General features: G+C 44.6%; 1 protein-coding gene across 1 annotated transcript in view; it reads right to left on the bottom strand.

The window, feature by feature from the left end:
* Positions 1-24328, bottom strand: part of LOC144823910 (coagulation factor XI-like) — a 73476-nt gene extending 49148 nt beyond the window's left edge. Inside the window, exons 1-2 of the mRNA XM_078682817.1 lie at positions 24228-24328; positions 9437-9499 (exon numbers count right to left, since the gene is read on the bottom strand). Of these exons, the coding sequence (XP_078538943.1) occupies positions 9437-9499; positions 24228-24288 (124 nt within the window). The 5' untranslated portion in view covers positions 24289-24328. The remainder of the gene's footprint in view (positions 1-9436; positions 9500-24227) is intronic.
* Between the last annotated feature and the right edge of the window lie 820 nt (positions 24329-25148).

Below are 25148 nucleotides of genomic sequence, written 5' to 3'. Positions count from 1 at the left end.
TTATAAGCGAGTGGCACAGCATCAGCCATCCAATGACAGATCAGTTCATGCTCAAGACACTTTAGAGGAGGTGCTGAGAAGGCAGGGTAAGCACTTTCATCCCATGCAATGCTTTCAATATGTCACTCACCATCAGGGCTGACTTTAGCTCTGGTGGTGCCCGGTGCTACAGTTTTTCTTTTGGCATCCCTCATCCAATGACCTCCTCCTAGGATTCCCTCACTACCATCTGTCAAAAGTGCCCCTCATCTCTCCATAGCCCATATCACATTTCATTTGTTTTAAAGCACTGTTAAAGGGTGGTTTTACCAATCCACTCACCTAGCCTAATAAAATACAGATCTGTTCTTTGCAGCAGGCATATTAACAGTCTATGCTACTTTATGGTAAGTCAAAACTGCCACTACGCACAATCCTGATCTATTTCTCTAGCAAGAACATCAATTACAAGAGTTATTTTGACATTTGCATTGCTGCCCGAAAGCTGGATGCACAAGGAACTCTGCAGCAGGCGTTTCGAACGTCAGGCGTTTCTAAGCACAGCACCCCTCCTGAGTACAGTGCCCTCTCCAGGTCAGCGCCTAGTGCGGCTGCACCACTCACACTGCCCTAAAGCCGGTCCTGCTTACCATTCCCAAGCCAGGTGCATATTTTCCCCTAAAAGCTAGAAGAACTAATAAAAAGGAACCAGTAGTGGAAAGTTGAAATAAACACATTTAAGACAAAGTGATTTTCCAGGGTGAATGAAGGCGAGTGCTTCTGTTCTTGTTCTCGAAACTTAGACACTTACTTGGCATTAAACTAATGTTTGTTGTCTGTACATACAGTTCCTCCTGGGGTGCAAAGTCTTTTCCATTTTTTGGGGATGCCAGAGCTCATTAACACAATGTAATAAATGTGATTGGATTCACAGCAGTCCATTTGGGATAGCACTTGTGCTGGACAAAGGTTCATTGACCTCAGCTCCATAGTAAACACTGCAGAGGACCCAAGTAACACAAAGGCCAGTGCATATTTCAACGTAGGGGCAATAATGCTGCAATTTATATTTTTCAGCTGGCATTATGTTGTTAAAACCTATATGCAGTGTTATTTTAGAATGCTGCCTATCCATGAGGTGATGCAGTCCTTGGAGTTATTTAACGTATTACTCCTGTATGGGGTTCTAACCCTATTTTATAGTTTCACTCTCAAGTGCAAAGCGAGACATCTACACATAAAGCCTGACCTCTCAGAGAGAAATATAAGGGACATAGTGGAAGATGAAATTAGAGCTGAGAGAGCACCCGTCAGAGCAAGAAAGTGATAGAAGGGAAACATGATTGAGAAATGTAACAATGAGGGGAAACAAATGTGAAAAGCCAGAGAAAAAAAAAAAGATTAGGTGACAGAAGAAGCAGAGCATAAGGGGTGAAGAACGAGAGAGGGGGGAAAACAGAACGTAAAGCAGAGGAGGTGCAAGATAATGAGAAGGAGCTAAATGGAAATAATAAGTGTAAGTGAAGCAGAGAGAGAAAGAAAGAGACGACGGGCGAGAGAACTAAGAAAAGAAGAAGACTTGAGGTGGGGAAAGTGAGAAAAGATACAGTGAGATCAACAGAGAAGACATTTTTTGTGATCTGTTGTTCATGAATTTGAATCTCAACTAGGCCAAGTCATACTTCAAAAACTCTTTATTATAAGAGGTGCATTGAGGTGAAGATGGTTATCAGAGAATTCCACAGACCAAAGGAGAGTGAAATAAGTTTACAGTGTTTGAGTGTAAAAGCAAAATATTAGACCACAAATCTGAGAAACCTTAAAGCAACCTGAGATGTGAATATATAAACAGAGGAAAAAAGTAATCTTTAAAGAGCACAAATGTGTACATGTGAGGAAGAAAACAGGATTAGAGCTATGTGAAATGCATTAGTTTGCACTTAGGAAAAAACTCTGGCTAATGAAAGAATCCAAGATCAAAAGGTAAAAAAAATCCCCAAACAGTAAGTATAAAAGGAGCATGACAAACCCACAAAGCAACATAAAGAGTGAAATAGACCCACACGAGCACACGAGGCACCCTTGAGAATGAGGGAGAAAGGCAGCTAAGCCACGAGAGAGAGAGCATATGAATTGAGTTTTGTAAGGATCACTGAAAAACAATACGTTCTTTCTATTGATCAAAATATGTTCTGCAGAGAAAATTAAAGATGCCGGAGATGGTATATTGTGTTGCATGGACCAGTGTCAGGGGATAAATAAAGAGAGGATGAGCAAAGAGAGAAAGGTAATGTTAGACAACCTAGGAGATAGTGAAAGAAATCCCTCAAAATAGGACCCAGCAGAACCGAGAGGATCAGAATCCTTCCCTTCCTCTACGAACCCACAGATATCAACTGCAGAGTACCCCAGGGATCATAGCTCAACCCCACGCTCTTCAACTTTTACATGGCCCCCCTTGCCACCATCGTCAGATAGCATGGGCTCAGCATATTATCATACGCTGACGAGACCCAGCTCATCCTCTCCCTCACGAAGAACCCTGAAGTCTCCCGACTCTGCTTCCAGGAAGGAATGAAGGACGTCACACCCTGGACCCTCCACCTCTGCCTAGGACAACAACTGGTGGCCCTCTGCCCTCTAGAGTCCTCCCACCCCAACAGACCATGCACAGAACCTCAGCATTATCCTTGACTCTTCCCTCACCATGACCAACAGATGAGAACTCCGTCGCCTCCACCTTTTTCAGTTGACTCCGCGGCCTCCGAAAGACCTTCACATGGATCCCCCAGAATGCTGAAAGACCCTCACGCACGCACTCGTAACTAGCAGACTGGACTACGGCAATACCCTCACCGCCGGAATCAACAGAGCCCTCCTACACAAGCACCAAACCACCCAGAACGCCACAGCCTGACTTGTCCTCTGGACCCCACAGTACGAACACATGATCCAACACCTACAAGACCTCCACTGGCTCCTCGTCGAGAAGAGAGTAACCATCAAACTGCTCACCCACGCCTACAAATCCCTCCACAACATCGAATCCAAATACCTCAACGAGAGAGTCGCCTTCCACATACCCAAAAGGAAGCTCCGCTCGCCGACCTCGCCCTGGCATCTGCAGGAACAGAGCAGGTGGAAGAGCCTTCTCCGATGTCGCAGCCAAGGCCTGGAACGAGCTCCCAGTGAACATCAGACACTCCTGGACATCTTCAAAAAGAACACCAGGACCTGGCTCTTCGACAGAACCGGAGCTGCAACCCCCCCACCCGTCCCCAACCCCCAGGGCCTTGAGACCCTCATGGGTGAGTAGTGCGCTTTATAAAACCCCTGATTGAAAGATCGAGTGATGGGGCGAAGATGGATGAAGTAAGGCCTCAGAGAGCAATAGTATGGAACCCTGGAAGGCAGAAAGGGTGAAGAAAATAACCCCAGAGATGTGCTAAAAAATTTGAAAAAGAAAGAAAGATCTATAATTGTAGGGTAAAAAGATCCCAAATAGGAAAATGGTTGGAGGAGACCGGAAGTCCACAAAGAGTAAAAAAGTAAAAGAGAGCCAGTGAAAGACAAAGGTAGAAGGCTTCTGAAAAGTATTAAGACTTTGCAAAAGAGAAATAATGCAGAAGGAGAAATCCACTGAAATACGGTAAAGGAGACACAGCAAGAAAATTAGATAAAAGAAACACCAGAGGGAGAGGAGAACTGTATTCCCTTTACATGAGTTGTTGGTCAGTGTTCAGTGCATGTGTGATGTGCTGGATTGTGAGCACAGATTTTGAAGCTCTAGTTAAGTGTAAATAGCTCACACTGGTCTGATCAGCCACTGCCGAATCCCCCAAGAGTGCTACCTTCTCGGACTGCTCATCCGGATCGAGGTCCATTCATTAAAACTCATGGACCAGTACTGCATATTCCATAATTAAAATCCAACTCTGTCAGGAATTAAACTGGGGTGTGTGGGGGCATCAAGTAAGAGTCTATCCGACTCTTCTTCACCTTTCAAAAATGACTGACCCATTCTCCTAATTCCCATCTCAGGAACAGTGACTCAATTAATATATGTACATTGTTAAACCTGGCATCCTTGCTGCGGTTTCCCTGACTTTTTGCTTTCGGACCTCCTGTTTTTGCTGACTTTCGGCACTATACCACTGCTGACCAGTGCTAAAGCGAATGTGCTTTCTGCTTCAAATATGGCGTCATTGGCTTATGGGGTGGGCGGAATTCGCAGAATCGCGTTACGCAAATCTCCGTGAAACGGTAAAAAATCTCCACGAACACGCAAAAATTCCGCAAACACGCAGAACTGCTTGTTCGCTAAGCTTTTTTACTGTTCGCAATCGCTGTTTGCATGCTCGGGTGGAAATATCTTGCGAACACGCATTTTGTGAACGTGAACAAGCAAAAGATTTCGCGAAGTCACAGCATGCAGAATTTTGGGCAATTTTGCGTTCTCCGCGGAACGCAAAATTACCCAAATTGCGCAAATTTCGCAAACGGAACGGAATTTACCGCCCGGGCCTAATTGCCTTATCCACAATTTGCATATTTCGTTTACTTAAAAGTTCCTGGTATACTGTAATAAGTGTGCCCTGGGTCTGTAACTCAAATGCTACTAATGGGTCTGCAGACCCGTTCGTGCCACCCACTTAAGTAGCCCCCTAAACATGTCACAGGCCTGCCTTTGCAGAGCCTGTGTGAGCAGCTTTGAACTGCCATGTCGACCTAGTTAACCTTTTTGCCAGGCACAAACCTTTTTTAATACATGCAGGTCACCCATAAGGAAGGGCCTGGACAAACCAAGGGCAGGGTGCAGTGTATTTAAAAATTAGGACATGTACTTTTAGGTTTTACATTTACTGGTAGTAAAAAACTCGTACCTTTGTTTTTTACTATTGCAAGGCCTATTTCTCCCAAAGGATAACATTGGGAATAACTTATTATGTTTTAGAAGTGTCATTTCCAATTGGTTAAATATGGAACTCCAGGTTTGGTGCCTCTGGAATCACAATTTAAAAATTACAACTTATGGTAAAGTCAGACTTTTAGAAAGTTGGCATTTTCTTACTTTAACCATTTGGTACCTTCTGTCAGTCTCAAATGTCTGGGATTAGTGACCTCTGGGCATTGTGCCTTCCCTCTAGCCAGTCACACACTAAGAGAGTTTAGGTGTGACTATGGGCCATCATGGGCAGAATGGGAGGTAGGAGTGGACACTTTCACCTGACTAGGCTATGTTCTGTCCCAACACAAAGGGTGCATACCCCTATGTGGTGACTCTGGAGCCAGGGCAGGCACTCTGTGCTCTTCAAAGGCATCTTTTTGACGCCCCTCCCACTTCAAAAGGCACATCTAAGTACAAGTACTTGACCTCGGACACCACCACTTCAGCACACTTCAGGACCTGTGGATACTTTACCAGGAAGGACTGCAGTGCTGTTCAAAGGACTGCCATTTTGCTGGACCCTTGCTCTGATGTACGGACCTGCTGCATGCTGCCCTCCTTTCCTAGGAGTGAGAAAGACTGTACCTGCATCTCTCCAACCCAGAACCCTAGTAATTCCAAGGGCTTGCCTCCTGTTTTGCAGTCTCAGGGGAATGAAAGACTTACAACTCACATGCTACAGCACTTGGACTCTGCCAAATGAGAGTCTTACCCTGTCAAGTGGTGTCAATCTGGTCCTGGACACTTGGACGTGGGTGTAAATTGATGCAACAACAAAAAAACCCGTATAGACTGTGTAGCGCTGCTTGGAACCGGCACATCTCCATCGATGCAGTGACACACCAAGGACAATGCATCGCCGACTGCTCGGGCATCACTTCCTGTTCTGATGCATCTTTGACTTTGCTCAGCACAGCAGCAATATATTGCCTCTTTGCTTCTTGCCTCTTGGCTTCTTCAACAACGGAACTAAGGTTCTTTGTTGTGGGCCAAAGCTGGTCCCAATATCCGACCCACGCTCCATCGTGGTCAGCTTGAATGTTTGGAAATGATCTGGTGTGGTATGACCAGACAGCTTTGGCCTTCACGTTATGCCTTTAAGCACTACTTTTCAGTTTATTCTTTAAAAATTCATAACTCACTGTCTTACTGATTGAAGCTTTCCACAAATACTCTTAAGGCAAGCATGACTGCTCTGTGCCAAGCTACCAGAGGGTGAGTGCAGGCTAATTTATGGTGTGTATCTGACTTATGGCTCCTGCTTGGACAGGGTGCATACCTCTGCCAAACAGAAACCTAATTTCTAACATACAGTGTATCCAAGTATAACTAACGTTCATAGTGCCATGCTCAGAATACCAAAAACAGTGTGGGACTTGCAATTGTTTGATAATGGTCAAAATGTGCTAAAATTATTGGTGTAAATAATGGTGGAACATTTAGTAGATTAATAAATGTTATAGTTTTGATACTCACAATTGCAGTTTTACCATTTGTATGGAATGCATGAACTGTGCTTCGTTCCTGGTGCCCCATTAAGTATGCCTGTCTTGTAGAACGTAGTGGCTTGTCTACTGTAGATAGTCAGACATTAAACGTTATCCCCATTTGCGCTGTTAATTCCTTTAGACAGGGACCTCAAGTCAAAGACTTAAGTTCTAATCAGATTTCATTTGTTAAATCTCATAATGTGCTTAACATGTACTCCTGATAAATCTGCTAAACATGATGTTACTTCCTGTGAGGTCAAGATGCCACTTGCTGTGATGTCATGCACAGTGATGTCACTTGCATACTGCCTTACCTGGTTAGTCCACCCACTTAATTTTTAGGTCTCGCTGAGCCAGCGCATGTGCTGCTCTGCGAGACATTTAGTTAGTGGTTTTTCAAAGTGCTAACACAATCTTTTCCTGGCCTCAAGCTTGCGGCCACGTGTGCAGCCGCCATGTGGCTTTCATGGCTCATGAAGCCTTGATCTCCCAAGTGCCTGGCTCTGCCCCTCCACCACCACAGACCGTATGCCTGGCATCACTTTTGGTTTCACGGCCGCGCGGCCAATTCTTGTTTTCCTCCTCTGCATTAAGACACTGACTAACTAAACCAGGAATTTCAGTAGCAACCCCGAGTTCTTTCTAAAAGTTTTACCTAAAGCCAGATGAGACAGCATTTATGTCAGCAGCGCCCTAATGTCAGTCTTATCACCTGTAAGGATATGACGACACTGAATGAAGTCTGTGTTAAGATTATCTGGCGCCATCCAATCGGGTGTTGATTTTCTGTTTCTCATCTGCAAAATGAGACACACCAGTCTTTTTCTCTCAGATGTTGTTACCTTTCAGCTCCACTTGCTCGTTTGTTACGGAAGACCCCTATTTTTCACCCCTAAAAACAGTCCTTAAAGGTCCTGGTTTCTACAGCCGCATCGATAACTGCTTTCTGGGTCTTACTCATTGTCCGGAGGTGATAAAAAAGAGGGGGCGGGGGTGACAATTTTATTCACCAGAACACGGCCCTGGCTGGCTAACTGTTTAATGATGAAGCCTCCTTCTCACTCCATCAGCCCCCAATTGTTTTTCTTCCCAATATCTGTCCCTTTCACTACCATCTGTCCTCCTTTGACGGTGTGTGTTTTAGCCCTTTGTCTGCTGGGCTTTTATTGATACCTTCCTCAATGCCCACTTCTGTCGCCCTTCTCTGATCTCTTCTGGCCCATTAACCCCCTGGCACGGGGGGGCTCCACAGACAAAGGCCTGTAAACCGATCTGCCGCTTTATTGAGCCCACGGTCTGCCGGCTAATTCCCCACTTCCTCCTCTCTGTGGGCCCGCGGGCTCGTGGCCTGCCTGTTCTTTTCCCACCAGCCCCAACTGTAGCTCAGCAGAGGGCCACACAATTGTGTTGGACAAATCACCGACTTTGGTAAATTGTTTCTTTCTAAAATGTTGTTCAACAATTGAAATCTTCCTCAGGCAAATCTCTCTCTATCTTGATGGCAAACAACAAATAAAGATTAATAAAGCTATTATCAGAGACCGTTCAGGTTGCGGCTTAAGGTATATACAGGGCCACTGGAATTATGCGGCAGGAGAGGGTTAATTATGCTGCAGGGTTGAATAAATGATGTTGCAAGGAAAAGCAAATTATGAGATGTAATGTAGTACATTTTTTAAAACTGGTACTTCATTATTTTGTACTTTTTACACTTGTTTACACTGTCTGGACATGAGGGGAGGTGTACCCAAATACAGCAATAAGCAATTGAAAGGTGACCAGTCAACCTCTTCAAATGGCCTTTCACTGTGCTGTAACGTGTGGCACTGGGTTTTGGGTAACTTTTGAACCATTTGAGCTAGAAAAAAACATTAATATTTTGTGTTAAAACCTACAGATTATGCAGCAGATGATGGATTATGTGGCAAATGCGGCAAATTCATATTTATGCGCAAATCGCTGCAGCCGCACAATCGCATAATTTCTGTGGCCTTAGGTATAATAATAATAGCAATGACAATAACAATGTTGTGTATTATAATAATTATTATTAGCTAACAAGCACGAGCCAGCCTGTCAAATAGGATCAAAGTGAGTTAGGAAACAGAAACAAATTCTGGTGAAATATTGATAACCAGATCACAGTCATGGTTTCATCTGGATATGGTCAAATTGCTTTTTCTTAATGAAATGTCAAATTAAATGTGTATGTGGTGATGAAGACATACCCTGTCTCTAAAGATACCTTATATTGGAGCGCTTGTACTGACCCCCTACATATTCCAGAGATTTTTTTTGGGCTGCAGTACATCCTTGCAGAGTTATTGAAGCAGCATTGGTTACATGTAAATACGTGCAGGAGGATACCCAGCCCCTTTACACATTCACTCAAAAGTCATATATATTTGTGCCCCTTGTTTTATTTCACCAAGCAAGAGTCCCTTCTGTTTCCTCACAGGCCATATATTGACCAATCTCCACTATTCCATGTGCTCACTCTGGATCCAGTAGGCACCCAGGGGTGTCGCCATTAAATATGTACACTGCATGTTACCATATCAAATAAAATGAACAGTGACAAAGCCTATATGTCTCACCTTTAGGACATAATAGCTCTTTGCCAATGCAATTTTCTGATGCCGCACAGCACTGGCAAAAAGAAACATGCCATCACACGACTTCTGTTTCTGATCATGCCATTCTGTAGGTGAGACATGAGCCACAAAGCATGCCAGCACCTACAAAATCACGTGGTTGACATTTTCCTTGTCACCACTTGCATCATTAAATGAAGAAATTGCTATTTTCTTAACTAAAAGCGCCATATAAAATAAGCATTGGCATAGCCAATAGGTCTCGCTTTGGGGACCTTATAAGTATTTAGTTATGCAGCACAATATCCTTGGTGCAACAACATTAACTGTTGCATGGTTAAACACTTATAAGGTCCCAAAAGCGAGACCTATTGGCTATGCCAAAGCTTGTTAGGACTTTCACCCTGTCTGTAAATGTCTCTTACCTTGACCTGATGTTGCACACACAAGAAAGGCTTGAAGAAGGATGAAATATTTCATGATTTTATCTGTAAAAAATAATTATAGACTTGATTAGTAACAAAATGAAGAGGATGGAAGGAAAAACATTCTGTTAATGAGTTTTACATCTGTCCACTGGTTCATCACTCCACACAATTTATTATTTGTTTCAGTCACCCAATTGACACTTCTATCAGGCAAAGGAAATGAAGTAATAAGGGGTGTGAGTTCAAATTAGAGTCTGAAGCCACAAATTGGGAAAATGTCTTTGGTGTCCCTTTTGGACCTGAAATGACCTTATTATCATTGTTTTACACGTGCGTTTTCCAAAACCCTACAGAAAACTCACTGATCATTGAAAATACAAACATGTTGGAATGTGCTGCACTCACTGTGTGTGTGTATAAATAAACTTCTAATTCATTTTTCCATGTTGAGCAACCACCAAGTAATGGCCCCAAGATACCTCAAGCACTCAGGCCCTTGGATTCAATGATAAGAGGCAGATGACACATGGGTGCTCCACCACCCATCCAACTTTTCACTGACTGTCTTTGAGGCTTAAGATCTGGTTCTGGTATTTTCCATTATTCTGGGTAGAAGGGAATAACAAACCTATCAGCTATTTCTGTCAGATGTTTGCATGGAACCAGCAGTGCAAATGCACTCTCAAGCAGGTCAATCCTCGACAACGAGCGAGCCCCATTTGAGAAGTGGTATTATTCAGAAGATACAAATGTTACATAGGTCATGGATTAGAGCGATACCATCATCCTGTAGTCAAGTCAGTTCTACTTAGTCCCAGGGTAAATGCGCCATGCCAGTTAAAGGACAAGCAGTATCCAAAGCGCCTGTCTCTTCTATTATGAAGATTTACTCCCTGTGCAGGACTGCACAATAGAGAAGAGATCCACTAAGCTCCTCATCTAAGAAATTTGAAAACCATTTGAAGATGCTCATGCTAAGGGGAACAAGAGATTGGTCACATACTGAGGAACCTACAAACATGATCCATATTTCCTTTTTGGCACAAGATCCAATGGTCGATGTGAGATGTTTAAATCGGTGGACAGAAGATACGTTTGTGTTACTAGTTAGTGGCCCCTGGGGGATGGGTAATGGCATCACCAAATGTAAAAGGATTGCTTCTGCCCAGGGCCAGCTTTAGCGCTGGTGCAACAATTATTTTTGGCGCCCCTACCCCCATGACCTCCTCCTCAGATTCTTTCACTACCACCGGGCAAAAGTGACCCTCATGTCTCCAGTCATAAGTCAGTGCTAAACACAGCACACTTCCTGACGTCAGCGTCCCCCTCCACAGGTCAGCGCCCAGTGCGGCCGCACCAGTCGCACTGCCCTAAAGCCAGTCCTGCTTCTACCCAGTATCTGGTGAGCCACTGCGGGAAACAACCTTTACAACGCAACTTTTACAACACTCTACCATTACAACTAAACTTTTACAACGCAACATCCATTACATCGCATGCCATTACAACACAACCATTACAACGCATGACACTACAACGCATACCACTACAACGCATGTCATTACAACGCATGTCATTACAACGCATGTCATTACAACGCATAACATTACAACGAATAGTACCCTTAAACTATCCAACACTTACCCTACTGTTGCACCCCCCTGGAGTTAGAATAGTAATTTTTACCCCTACACTATCCAACACTTACCCTACTGTTACATCCCCCTGGAGTTAGAATAGTAATTTTTACCCCTATACTATCCAATACTTACCATACATGCCATGTAATGTTATGCGTTGTAATGGTATGCGTTGTAAAGGTAGTATGCATTGTAATGGAATGCGTTGTAAAGGTAGTTTTTAAAAATTCGTTGTAATGGCATGCATTGTAATGGAATGCGCTGTAATGGATGTTGCGTTGTAAAAAATGTGTTGTAAAGGTATGAGCTGTAAAAGTATGCATTGTAACGTCATACATACGCCACTGCTGAGTATGTCACAGCAAGAATATTTCTCCCTCGTTACCATGCATCATGTGTCATCAGGGATCGGATTGTAGACCAACTCAAAGATTCTGTACTGCTGAAAATCCCACCTGTTGACATGAGCACATCACTGACCTGACACATGTATCGCTGAGTCCTACAGGCACTCAGGCAAGAATGCTCCAAAATCTTTGTAGCGCCGGAGCAGTAAAAAACACATCTATAGAGGTTTGGTGACATTTACTGAAAGGATCAGGCTGTTAGGAATGGGACTGAGTCAGTCCTCAGGCACATACATGTCCGACTATTAAAGGAAAACACAGCAGATACGTCCGTCTCTGATGTTGATAGTGCTGGGGCTAGCCGTCTGAGCCTTAGAAGTCAAAGTCTTCCAGGCTATGGCACTATGAGGCAGAGCAAGCTCCCCATGGGCTCCCTAGCCTGGCGCTCAGTCTTACCCACTCCCTCTGGTATTGTGATGCAGAAGACCCGGGGAGTGCTCAGTACTCTGGTGGTTTGTCGGGTGGTCATCCAGGGCGCTCCTTCAGATGATGCATACAGTTCCTCTGATCCTTCTGGCAGGTCTGGCACAGCTACCCACCTTTCAGTGACTCAGTGGGGACACTGGGCACATGGGCCAGAGGCCACGGCTTCATCATGGTTACATGTTGCACCCGGTGAGCCATTCATCTTGGCCCTCAGGGCAAAGGCCCTTGCTCTTCATGGCGGCCGCTCTGGTGTACGGAGTCACTGACTTTAGTCTACACACGGGCAATGGCCCAATCAACAAAGCAACATCTTTCTTTACAGTGGTCCCCTCTGGCATATGGGGAAATGGACTTTGGTCTGCACATGGGCAACATCAGTTTTGTTTGTGGGGTCCGCTCTGGCATTTGGGTTGCTGCCTTCAGTCTGCACACAGACAATAGCCCGATCAGTGCCACAGCTGCTATCTCACACCTCACTAATGGGATCAACTCACCAGGATCCCTCACTTGACCTTGCTCCACCAGGCTCTCCTTCTCATAGGGTCCTCTGGTCTCTTCAGGCAGGCCCTGATGCTCCTTGTTCCAGGGCCGTTGGTCTTGATTTCCCATGGAGTTGTCCCTTCACCCAGTTGGGAGACTGACAGGCCTTAATTCCCAGTTCTGATCACACAAAGCAGAACTCTTACTGAGCTTCTCACTGGCTGCTCGATGGTTGACAATTTGGAGGCTTTCAGCTCCCCATTTTATAATTAATTTTCAGACACAGATGCGATTTAGTGTCTCATGCTGTGGAGTTCATGTGGCGGGTGTCTTCTTTGAAGTACCCACTGCTCGGTGCTGTCCTTTTCCCTGGAAGCAGCCTGTCACAGCACAAGCTACTCCTACCCAGATAGCCCCAGAACACAAGCCATAAGAGTTCCTTGTTAATGACACCCAAATGCAAGCCTCACAGACATATGCCTACCAAAGGTCCCAGCCCCGCTCTTCATGATTCCCTTATCAGCCCCATCTCCTGCCTCAGTTTTACCCAGACCCACTGTACTTTGGAAACTACGAGTCCTTTGTGAAGTGCACAGGAGAGCCTTTCTCCCTCTAGTGTGTCCCAGCCAGCTCTTAGAAATCCACAAATCTGTCTGAGAGGTCTCCTTCTGTACATGACCTCCTCAAAACCCTGGGCTTCCAATATGGACCCCATAGGCCACAATGTATTGTAGCACTACGAAGCACACATACATCATGCACACACTTGCACCGCACAGCGCTACATGCCAGCACCATCTAGGCCAAGCGTGAGTTCAGTACACAGCAGCAGATTTTTACATGAGTGGGCCAGTAGACCGGTAAAAAGGTCTGCCCACACTACTGATCACCATTATTTATGCCACCATTGTGCCCTCACTACTCACCTTTTTGGCAAGACCAGTAGCTCTTTACCACTTATGAGGGTAGTGCATTGGGCACTCCTCCCAGTCTCGGCTACGCTGTTTGTTTGCTGTGATACCGCCTATTGGTTTTGGCAAAGCACCAAAGCTGTGGTAATAAATGGAGGTCAAGCAGAAGGCACAGAACATTTGTCATTTTTTCCAAGGGGGGTTAATCAACCATATAATGTTGTATGTAGTTTACGTAAGCGGGACACAAGCAGGGCCGGACTGGCCATAGCGGGCACCGGGAAATTCCCTGGTGCGCTGCACGGGTGGAGGGAGGGTTTGGGCCCCTGGGGACCGTTTTTGTTACAGGGCCCTTTTTGCAGCATAGCTGCAAAATCGGCCCTGTACCAAAATCGGCCGAAAAAGAGCCCCGACAAAGAACTCGGCGGCACCTCCAACCCCCCGAGTGGGGAGGGGCAGCTAGCCGAGCACTTTGCCAGGGCCGGTTGTGGTTCCCAGTCCGTAGATTTATTTATTGTTTTATAAAGGCAATCTCCGCACAAGCAGGTCTCAGAGTGTTGTGCACAAGACGGTGTTCGAACACAAGACAACTGTGAATTAACTGGTGACACAACAAAGCAGAGCAGATAGTTGACAATGCAATATTGGCCCTTGATTAGCAGTGGATTCCAGAACAAGGAGTGTAAAATACTATGTGTAGAGGATGCTGTGGTGCAGGGAGGGCACACAAACTAGTTTATTTTAACAAACTGACTACACTGAACTGGGTATCCCACAAAGTTATTTGTATATTCATCAGATTTTGGTCAACAATAAAAGTGCCAAGATAACTCTGGTGATCAATGTACCTGCTGGAGAGAGTTGGGAGCGTGTTTTGTATACTGGCTGTTTTTACTCTAAGGTAGTGCAGAGGGGTGATATGCCTACTGCAAAGAATGTGTACCATGCATATCAAAGAGCAATATTTTGTGTGCATAGTTCAATGGGTTACTGCTTTGTGTTCACTTCACAGTCAGTCAGTCAAAAATACTTTATTCGGTTCATATTCAAACCATAAAAGCATACTAAACAGTTCATACAAACAAACTTTAAAAAGCCATAAGATTACAATAAGGCTACACAGGCTTAAAATACATACAGTACAAAAGATCAGTTCATTTTAAAATAATTTCTAAAAACCACATTGTCAGTTTAGAGCATTCTTAAATTCAGTTAAACTAAGCTAATTAATAAAGTGGGCTATACGCATCTTATTTTCTTCTTTAATCTAACCGCCGCAGTGAGAAAATTGGCAATGTTAAAAGTCTCCCACACATTCGAAAGCAGCTGCAGATAGAGGAGGGCTGGTTTAACTTGCAAAAAGCCTTTGTCTTTTAAAATTAGGATAATAAAGGGTTTCCGAATTGAAAGAAAGTGCACACAGAAAAATTGGGTATGTGACGATGTTCAAGTATGGCTCAATAGCACATGATGTTTTTAACAATTGGTGAGCTCTTACAGTCGGCTTTACCAGATCTCTTTCTTCTCTAGCCATAGCAATCATTAACATGTAGGATTTCTTGACCCATTTCAAATCCCCTTTCACCAGCTTCTCAGGCGAGTTAAACAACTCTGGTCTACCCAGTTTTGCTGACAATTTGTAAACATAAGTCAGCCAGGGGATACGGGACCCAAAATCAAGAGCTAAACAGTCTCTTAGGATTTCCTGGTTCAATTCCAATTCAGGGTTTAACCAGGTTGAAATCCATTTTAAAAGTGGTGCAATAGCTAATAGATCCTCCACAAATCCAACTCCACACTCCTGATGGACAATATAACCAGATGTGGACTGTGGGACAGAAAGGATATTTCTTAAAAACTAATCCTCAACCACTTGGATTGTCTTCACATTCTTGACACCCCAAAGATCCGCCCCATACATTGCGAGGGAGATGCATTTTGCACCGCATATCTTTAAAAGCGCTGGCATTGGTCTGGCTCCCAAATTACAGGCAAAACCCAGGACGTCTGAGGTTGATCTAGCCAAAACACTTCTTTTAGCTAATATTTGAGGTGACCATGTGCCTTTATCATCAAATATGATACCCAGGTATGGAAAAGTGGAAACCCTAGACAACACATTCCCCTCACAATGCATGGTTTTTACCCCTTTTACTTTGGTGCCAATCATCATGACATGTGATTTAGAAAAATGAACACTAAGATCTAAAGATTTCATGAAGACAGCAAATGAATTTAAAAAGGATTTGCAACCCAACTGCTGTACGAGTTAAAAAGGCGGCATCATCCGCGTACAGCCGTGCCGGAATTGGGCGTTTCCCTTCCCTTGGGATGTCTTTGTACACTTCAGATAAAACTGGACCCAAGTTATTAATGTAAAGGGTAAAAAGCAGGGGGAGCAAAATGTACCCCTGCCTAACACCATTGACAATATGAATCTTCCCTGTGCAGTTACCCGTATGGTCGTATCTCACGGTGGTAGATAGAGCCCTATGCAGATCAGCAAGGAAGTACACAATATTTTTATCCACGCCTAGATGAAGAAGCATCGCCCATAATTTGGACCTATTCACCGAAAACCTGCACATTTTCAAAAGTAGACACCCAGGTGAGTCCAGGGGTAAAATACCTGCATGCCTCACACTAGGTACTTTAACCAAGAATCCCATGTAAACATACAACTTTGGTAAGAAATACACATTTTCTTCACATTTCCGTGATGAAAAGTTCAGGAATCTTCAGAGAGCCACAAATTTCTTACTCCCTGAGTTCCCACATGTCTCCTGATAAGAACGGCACCCCACCTAATGGGTCGAGAGACCAAGGTAAAAAAAGGCCTTAAAAATCTATGTGAGAGATAAGCAATAAGGGTATCTGGAGCTGTGTTGTGGTGCCACCCATGCAAACCTGTGAAGCACAGACATTGTTTTAAACTAGACAACCAGGGGATTCCAGGATGGTGTACCTTGCGTGGATCTCACAAGATCTTCTAACCCACAATGCCATGCAAACCTCAAACTATGCCTGAAGAAACCCGTTTTACTTACATTTCTGTGATAAAAACATCTGGAATTTGCAGGAATCCACAAACTTCCTACCGCGAAAAATTACCCCACTTCTGCCGGAAAAAACGCTGCCCCACTTGTGTGGCTAGGACTATTGCCCACGACAGAAATGGATCAAACTGAGGTCAATGGGAATTTGGGTTTCTCCTCAGATTCCAGAACTTTACGTCACAGAAATATGAGGAAAGTATGTGTTTTTACCAAAGTTGGACGTTTGCCAGGGATTCTGGAAAAAACCTATTGAGAGCCAAACAAGTCACACATATCTGCAATCCCCAGTGTCTAGTTTTTACAATATGCAGGTTTACTTGGTTTGCCTAGATGCTGGCTAAGCTAAGGCCCAAAATACACAGCTACCCACATTGTAAAAAACAAGGTGCTGTGTCCATGTTGCGTTTGGGGCGCTTTCGTGTTGAGTGGCAGGTTGAAAGGGACTTTGATGGGGGAGAAGGGGTATGATGCATCCAGCACCATCTGTAATTAGTAGATTCATATAGTGCAGCTTATGACCCGTGAGGGTATCCAGGGTAAGTCCATGGAGATGGGGAGATTAAGCAATTTGGCCAGAATCACTGGATGTTGAGCTGATGCTGAGACTCTACCCTTGATCCCCAGCTCCAGAGTCAGCAGCTCTAGCTGCTTCGCCACATCTGCACTTAAAAAAAAAAAAGTGCATTAACCCTGGCTGCATCATAGCACTTTTTTAAAAATTAGTTTTAGCCACACTGTAAATCATCTCTGCGACTGTGCAGTATGTCTACAAAACATTGCCAAAGCCAAAAGCTCTCATAGGAGCGACCTTTTGGCTTTGCCAATACTTGTTCTGATCTCTGTCACTGGGGCTGCACTAGATTTTGATTCACTCATGAACAATCGCGTTAACACTGCAGTGAGTCGCAAATTCTCTGATACAACTGGTTCTTTGTACTTACTTTTGAACTACAGTCGCTCTTTTCAAGAACTATATGTACTATATGTTGTTAAGCATTGTAAGCATGAGAGTTGCATAAATATGTCCAGCACAAATGTTGGGTTTTTATATTTTTTTTATTAGACATACATTTTTTGCTGCAGTCAAGTAAATATTAGTTACTTTGCATGTATGCTAAGCGACAAATATTTTCGAGATAGCTTTTAGGTGACTAACACCTTTTTCGTGCAATCTTTTGTGCACTTAGTAGGCAGTGATGTATTTTTTATTGCACGCGCTAGTTTATCTCTCCCTTATATTTTTGTTTTATAGTCTCCACCAAGGCGAACTTTAAAACAGTTGCAACAGAAATACTGTAAATAATCAATCCGCATTAACACATTAATATATACTGCTTTGCTGTGAAAAAGTGTGTCTGGTTTAGCGCATAATTAGGAAGTAAAGTAAACCATAAAAATAGTGCGGAGAAAGAAATCAAAGTGCCGAAATGTGCACTTCCATGGGGACGGGGGGAGGGGGCTGTAATCATAAACCAACAGATTATAGTTTCTACCAAGTGACAAAATGTGGGGAGCAGAACAAAATGTATCTGAGCGAAGGCACCAGAATTCCTGCAGATGAGACTGGATGTGAACTCATCCCGTTGTCTGACTCCTGGAGGAATGTGTTACTCATTAGTACACGGGGGGACTTCTACAATACCTCAAGCATAAACCCCACTCTACCCTCTAACGACAAGGCAGACACCCAGATGGACACTGACTTAAGCACAGCACATGACAGGTCCAGCATCTCAAGGTCACCGAACTGGTCTAGTTCTGCCTCAAAAACGCAAAGTGCTCTAAAGGAGCTGTTAGATGACACAGAACTAAAGCACTACTGGATTATTAATTATAACGCATGTTTACAATACACAGAGTATCACTTTGGAATACCCTTCCCATTTCTGTCTTCTTTTAGCAACCACTTTCAGAGGCTTTCAGGACCAACCAAGTGTCGTGATGCACCGAGTGCACAATACAACCTCCCCACTAGCTTTTCTATAAGCAAGTGATGATGTGGGAAGAAATAAACTCAATGTAAATTAAAATCTACCACAAAGGCCCTCACTACGAGTGGTCTATTAATTCCGATGGGGGCCGGGGGCTGGTGACAGTTGCCGGCCCACCTGGAATTATGAGATCTTTGGAAACAACGCACGTCTCTCAACTTTCACTTTTAGATTTCCATGTGAAAGTCTGCCCCAGAATGAGGAGTTGCTGGGGGAATCATACCTTGAGTTACCGATTCCGTGGTAATTCCTCATTTCTTAATGGACTCTCAAAGTCCAACTCCTATTGGGCAAAATTTTCACCACATCTAGGAATTACCGGCTCCAGGGAAATTGGGAAACTCCATGGGTGGAGAAAATTCGCCTGATTTTCTGGGCCACTTACAATGAGGGCCAAAGTGGGCAAAACCATAATTCAGCAACTTGGGTTTTCATCTTTCTCTCCTTCAGTACATGTTTTGGAAGGCATAAAACCCATGTAGTTAACCAAGAGCTTGACCTGCCAATTGTATGAGCACACAAATCAAATATCCTATTAAAAAAAGATACATTTTAAAGCAGTAAAGGCTACACATTTGTACCGCAAACTGGGTCCTCAAGGACCTGCTGGAAGCTGTCACTCAAGTTTCTGGAGAGCAGTTTGAGAAATTATTTAATACAAACATGCTAAATGAAAGGCTGAGAGACATCTTTGCCATAGCACACCCCCTCACTTCTCAAATTCACATCTGACCACATAACGTGCATGAGCTGTGAAGAGAAGCAACGTGCGGGGGGGGGGTGGCGATCGATGAGTGATACATGCAGGGTGATGGACAGGGGGAAAGACATCAGGAGAGACAGAGATGGCTGCAGGGACAAGCTGGAGACTGGCTGGTGAGAGGTTACAGAGCTGCAAGGGCCGACGGACAGAAACATCCATCCGGTGCTCAGTCCATCCGGTGCTCAGTGACAGCTCACCATCTGAGCGACACATGTCAAGAGTGGGATCTGAGGCTGCAGCAAATTACACCTGAGCCTATTACTTTCAGATCCAGGAAAGAAAAAAAACTGGCACGCATTAATAATGGATGGAAGCGGTGGCTGGGACGATAGTGTCTAAATTGTGAGGGGCGCACCGTAGGACCAAAAAAAAAAACCACACGTTAGAAAACCCCTGCCTTCTGCAGGTCTCTCCCTCACCTCCTACCCAGACACATCAGGGCCGGTTCCTAATTGCTTGTCGTGTTTTCAAACGCTGGCTCCACCGAGCATATTTTTTGGGAGTGAAAAACACAAAATGTGTCTAGGTTTCGGCTTTAGAAGGCAGCTCTGAAGCTCCCTTATACAGCACTGGAGAACATATTTTCTCTATTGGCACAAGTAAATTTTTACCTGAATCGAAAAAATGTTTGTTTATTGTGGTAGCCTGGGGATACGAACATGTTCTATTTATGATATTCAGTTGAAAATACTGTTTGTTCTATTTCCACTCACCGCACACCATGCCAAAGAACTCTGCAAAAGCTCTACTCCCTAAAACACCTCAAGAAAATAAAACCTTTCATTCCTCAAGATGAGCTCAAGACAATTGTATAATCCCTAGTCTTTTCTAAACTGGACTACGGGAACGCCATTCTAACAGGTGCTCCAAAAGCTCACCTATCCCCACTACAGTCAGTCCTTAACATGGCGGCCTGACTCATAACTGGCGTAAAAAGATTTGAACACATCTCACCAACCCTCAACGCACTCAACTGGCTTCCCATGGAAGATAGATGTATTTACAAACTGGCCTGCATTACCCACAAGGCCCTCCACGCCCAATCCCCCAATTACCTGAACAGCAAACTGTTAAAAGCAGGAAAATCAAGAACTCTAAGAAGCACCAACGCACTGCTTCTCATCCCCCCGAAATTGAAAAGAAAAGCAACCCAATGCTGATCCTTCTCTGGTAATGTTACCAGGATATGGAACACACTCCCTACGGACCTCAGATGCAACCCCTCCTTCCCTGCTTCAAAAAGGACCTGAAACTCCTGCTCCTCAACCAATACTTCTCTGACCAAGCCGACCAGCCTAGGAATCAATAGACTAATGGACTCCCCTCTCACTCTGACTTTCAATGATGGGGGTTATCTGACTGTTCCAACCACCTGCGTTTTTCACTCCTTCACTGTATACTTAAGTGTGATGTCTTTGCTTATATATTTATACATCCTCATGTCCTGTGATGTAGTGAAACGTTTTCTTTTCCTTTGTGTTTGTAAAGCGCTCTGATACCGACGGGTCTAGCTAGCACTATATAAAACTTTATAAATAAATAAATAAATAAATAAATAAATAACCACAACAGGATAGAAATTGTAGAATAAAAAACGAGTGGGGCGCGCATGCGCCACAGCGAGACATGTGGTTTCAATTATCCCGCCCGTGTCTGGGCACGATAATTGAAACAACATGGCAGGGGTGCGCGTAATAGACACCACTAGGCAATGCGCCCGCCTTTGGCCAATTGCGTGCTGTCTTTGATAAAAAAAGACGCACGCAAAGGCCAATAAAGTGGGCCAAAAGGAAAAGCACACGCACAGGCGTGCGCGAATCCTAGGTCCGTTTTCAAACACCCTACATGAGGTCTCTCGCTGCGCAACAGTGTTGCACACTGCAACGCTAGGCTCAAGACCTAAAAAGGCAAAATATTATTTGTACCATGGCCAATAACGGGATTAGCATGTTTTAGCTGTGCGCAGATTACAACAAATTCATCGCTCTGTGACGTAAAGAAAGCATGAAAGGGTTTTCCTGGTAGATGATGTCACAATACATCTCAAAAGCCAAGCTGACATCATCAAGCCAAACTTATTGTAAAATGGAACTGATGAGGTCAAGTCTAGGAGTTTTAAAACGTCCCTTTCTGTGAATACTGCAAGTAAACTGGCAGGTCCCCAGGGCTCTCTGTGGAAACGCGTGAAGAGGACAATGAGCCATGATGCTCCTGACAGACTGAGTGAGTAAAGCTTATTATGCCAACAGGAAATGATACCGTTCTGCCTATTGCAAGACATTGGCCTATAAACAGAAAGGAAGGTGTGGTAATGTGTTTTGTTGTTTTTGCCCGATGATCAGAGCAAATTACTGGAAATGCCTTTAGGTAAGGAGAAACTACCTGGTGAAAGGATTGAACACATTTTCGAAACATTTAAGTAGTAGAGACAAATAGCTGGTTCGTTGGGTCCGTCAACAATACAGAAATTCTTTACCAATCTCATAATGGAAGCGCATCAAAATCAAAAAACCATCTTCACCATAGTCAAGTCTTTCACTCATCCGAAAGCTCTCACCAATGTACCCCCCTCAGAGAGCCTTTGCAACCAAATTGCTGATCACTTCATTGACAAAATTGTCAACATTCAGAAAGACTTTCCCCCACCCTCGACAACCACCGCAGAGGTAATAGTTAACTACCCTCCTCTCTCCAGTTTCAAACCAGTTCCCTTGAAACAGACAAGCAAGGCAATCCGGGCCTGTAAATCAGGAGCACCCACTGATTCCTGCCCCCCCATTATTCTTCATCATCTGATTGACACAGTCAACCCTTATATTAATGGAATTATTAATGAATCCCTTGAATCCGGAATTGTACCTGCCGAATGGAAGAAGGCCACTGTTAAACCTCTGTTGAAAAAACAGAACAAATCACCTACAGATTTGACTAACATGCGCCCCATCTCCTTACTTCCTATTCTGGGCAAAGTCACGGAGCATTTAGTGCATGAGGAGCTTAAAACTTTCACAGAAGCCCATAACATCTTGCACCCCCAGCAATCGGGCTTCCGCTCCGGTCACTCCACCGAAACAGCTTTGATCGAACTTGCTGATTCCATCAAATTCCTACAGGATGAGGGCAAGCAAGCTGTCCTCATCCTGCTGGATCTCACAGCAGCATTCGACACTATCTCGCATGCCATCCTAATTAATCGAATGCAAGAGGTTGGCGTGACAGACTCAGCCCTGGCCTGGATTTCATCATTTTTATCTAACAGGACTCAGACTGTGGCACTAGGACCCCATCTATCCTGCGAAAAACCAATTACATCTGGAGTGCCCCAGGGGTCCATATTAAGCCCTTTATTTTTTAACATCTACATGGCACCCCTTTTAGCTGTGATAGAATCCCATGGGATCCTGGTCACGTCCTACGCTGACGACACTCAATTGGTCGTCACCATTGACAAACAGTGCACTGACGCAGATCTCCGGTTCAAAAACTGCCTCTCAGATGTCTTTGAGTGGTTAAATACTAATCATCTTAGATGTAACAGCGCAAAGACAGAGATCATTCCATTAGGTAAGAATCTTTCTTTCTGCCCGAAAGATTGGTGGCCTACAGGATCAGAGGCCCCTCCTAGTGCAGTTACATCAGCCAGAAACTTGGGCGTACAATTCGATTCTTCCCTTACTTTTGATGACCACGTTAAGATCACTGCCGGTCGATGTTTCGGATTAATAAAATCTCTGAAGAAATTTTTTGATTTCCTCCCAATTGCAGCAAGAAAGTCAGTCGCGGTAGCTCTTTTACTTTCCCGACTTGACTACTGCAATGGCCTTATGGCCGGAGTGAAAAAATCTACTCTCAGAAAGCTGCAGAGCCTGCAACATGCTGCAGCCCGACTGGTTTTACAACTCCCCAGAAGGTCATCCGCGTCTGCAGCCCTGAATTCACTTCACTGGATGCCACTGCATAAAAGAATCTTTTTCAAACTGCTTCTCACAGTCCACAAAACCATGCAAAACACAGGACCCCGTTACTTTGTAAACCGTTTTAAGCGCTATAACCCCTCGCGTTGCTTGAGATCCTCTGGGGCTAACCTGGTTCAAATTCCCAGATTTAAATATAAGACCAAAGGCGGAAAATCCTTCAATGTTCTGGCGGCTAGGGCCTGGAACACCCTACCCGCCAACCTTAGAGCCATAGACAATGAGAACAACTTCAGAAAACTTCTCAAGACATGGGTCTACAAATTACCAGACTCCTCTGTCTTGGCTGCCATTTAATTCTCTCTTCCTTTCACTCCACTCTTTCAGTTATTCCTCTGCAGTTCGCCCAGCGCCATGATGCTTCCTTGGGAGCGAACGCTTGCGCTTTATAAATGCTCAAAAATATCAAATATCAAATAAAAATACGTTGATTTGCCGCACAATAACACTGACCATCTCCATTACACTTTAAACCTCTCCATAGATGCAGAGCTTTGAAATGGGTCAGCCTTTTTATGTCCAGTCTTAGTCAGAGAGGCGTGGGAGGGGAAAGTGTCAAGGAAAAAAACCCTTCCTCATCACCTCATCCGCGGTGAGCATTCACTCACGGACAGGAGCAGCCTGTCCTCCAAAGGAAGGGGTGAAGCAGGGGAGTGGACCCGACCACGGAGCAGCGGACAATAGAGGAGGAATTGTCGTGGCGGCCTTCAGCACGGGCGAGCGGGGCCGCCATGGAAGGGCGCTCGGGGCATGAAGGTATGTGCCCATGGTTGAGTCCCTGCTCTGCCAGGTTCTGACCCGTGAACACAAACGGGACCCCCCAGTGCCTGGTTTAACTCACTACTATTAGGAAGGGGGCCACATTTTTTCCGCCCAGGGCGCTATCTTGGCAAAGGCCGGCTCTGCCTGCGGGTTACAGTGGCCTGGCGGGGGCCACGGGTGGCAGTAAGGCTCTGTGGCCGATTGACCGATGTCCTAAAAAGACAAAGACCACAGGTGACCCTTGGGCACCGATCCATCGCCCACCTTCACAACCCAACGCTGTGCGTAGGTAACACAATAATAACTTCACCAATTACCACAAGTTACAATGAAACGTTCACTTAAATGTACAATATCACACAATACTTTTCGTCTCACCTTGTGCCGCCTTTGCCGGGAGCTGCTGTCTCTGTTCGGGTGGCTGAAGAGTCGCTCTCATGGACCAAGAGCGCGTTATTTAAGGTGCGGGAGAGGGGCGGGGCCAGTTAAGGTGGAGGAGTGACTGACAGGAGGTGAATTACATCAGAGGCAGAGGGGTTAGTGAAGGGGGCAGGTGATTGCGTAAAATCAGGGAGGAACAAGGCTTTAAATGGGATGAAGAAACTGTGGGTCTCTCAAAGGGGCGTGATTGATGTAATTAAGGATGTGGCTTAAAAGCTCAGAAACTGAAAATCTGTGCTTAGCATAGTGTGCCGCCAAACTGGTATTTTGCAACTTCTGTCATAACATCCAGATATATGATGCAACAAGTAACATTACACTTACAACAAGCCAGTACTAATGGCTTTGTCAATGGTTGTTACTTGCCTAAGATAAAACAAAGTCATAACTACGGCTTCGTAGTATAGCTAATTGAAAATGCTGAATTCTACAATGATGAGACTGTGAAAGGACTATACCGAGTCTCTTTGGAGTTACATCAAAGGCAGCGAAGGGTGGAACTGCTGCAGAGTTAAGATTTTTTTTTTTGCATCCCGATGCTGAGGGCAAAAATCTAAAGCCCGACAGTGCCCCATCTCAGCACCTACTTTTCAAAACTGCCGGTGCTGGGCACCGGCAAGACCCGGCCCACTTACAACCCTGGGGAGGAAGATAAGTAAAGGGCGGGGCGTACATCGAAGATTATTTAAGTTGGACACACAACGGATCGCAGATGAAACTGCTGGGGCAGCTTACAAAGGGCACTTGTAAGGAGCGGTGTGCGGATTTATACATGCACTCTTGCTTAAGTTTTAACGCTGACTATAAATATATCTCTATACCTGACTGTATAAATACATATTCACTCATGAATTCGTA

Source organism: Lissotriton helveticus, chromosome 1_1, assembly GCF_964261635.1.
Source record: "Lissotriton helveticus chromosome 1_1, aLisHel1.1, whole genome shotgun sequence".
Classification (NCBI taxonomy): domain Eukaryota; kingdom Metazoa; phylum Chordata; class Amphibia; order Caudata; family Salamandridae; genus Lissotriton; species Lissotriton helveticus.
Note: the sequence above shows the minus strand (reverse complement) of the source record. Positions and strands in the feature narration are given on the sequence as shown.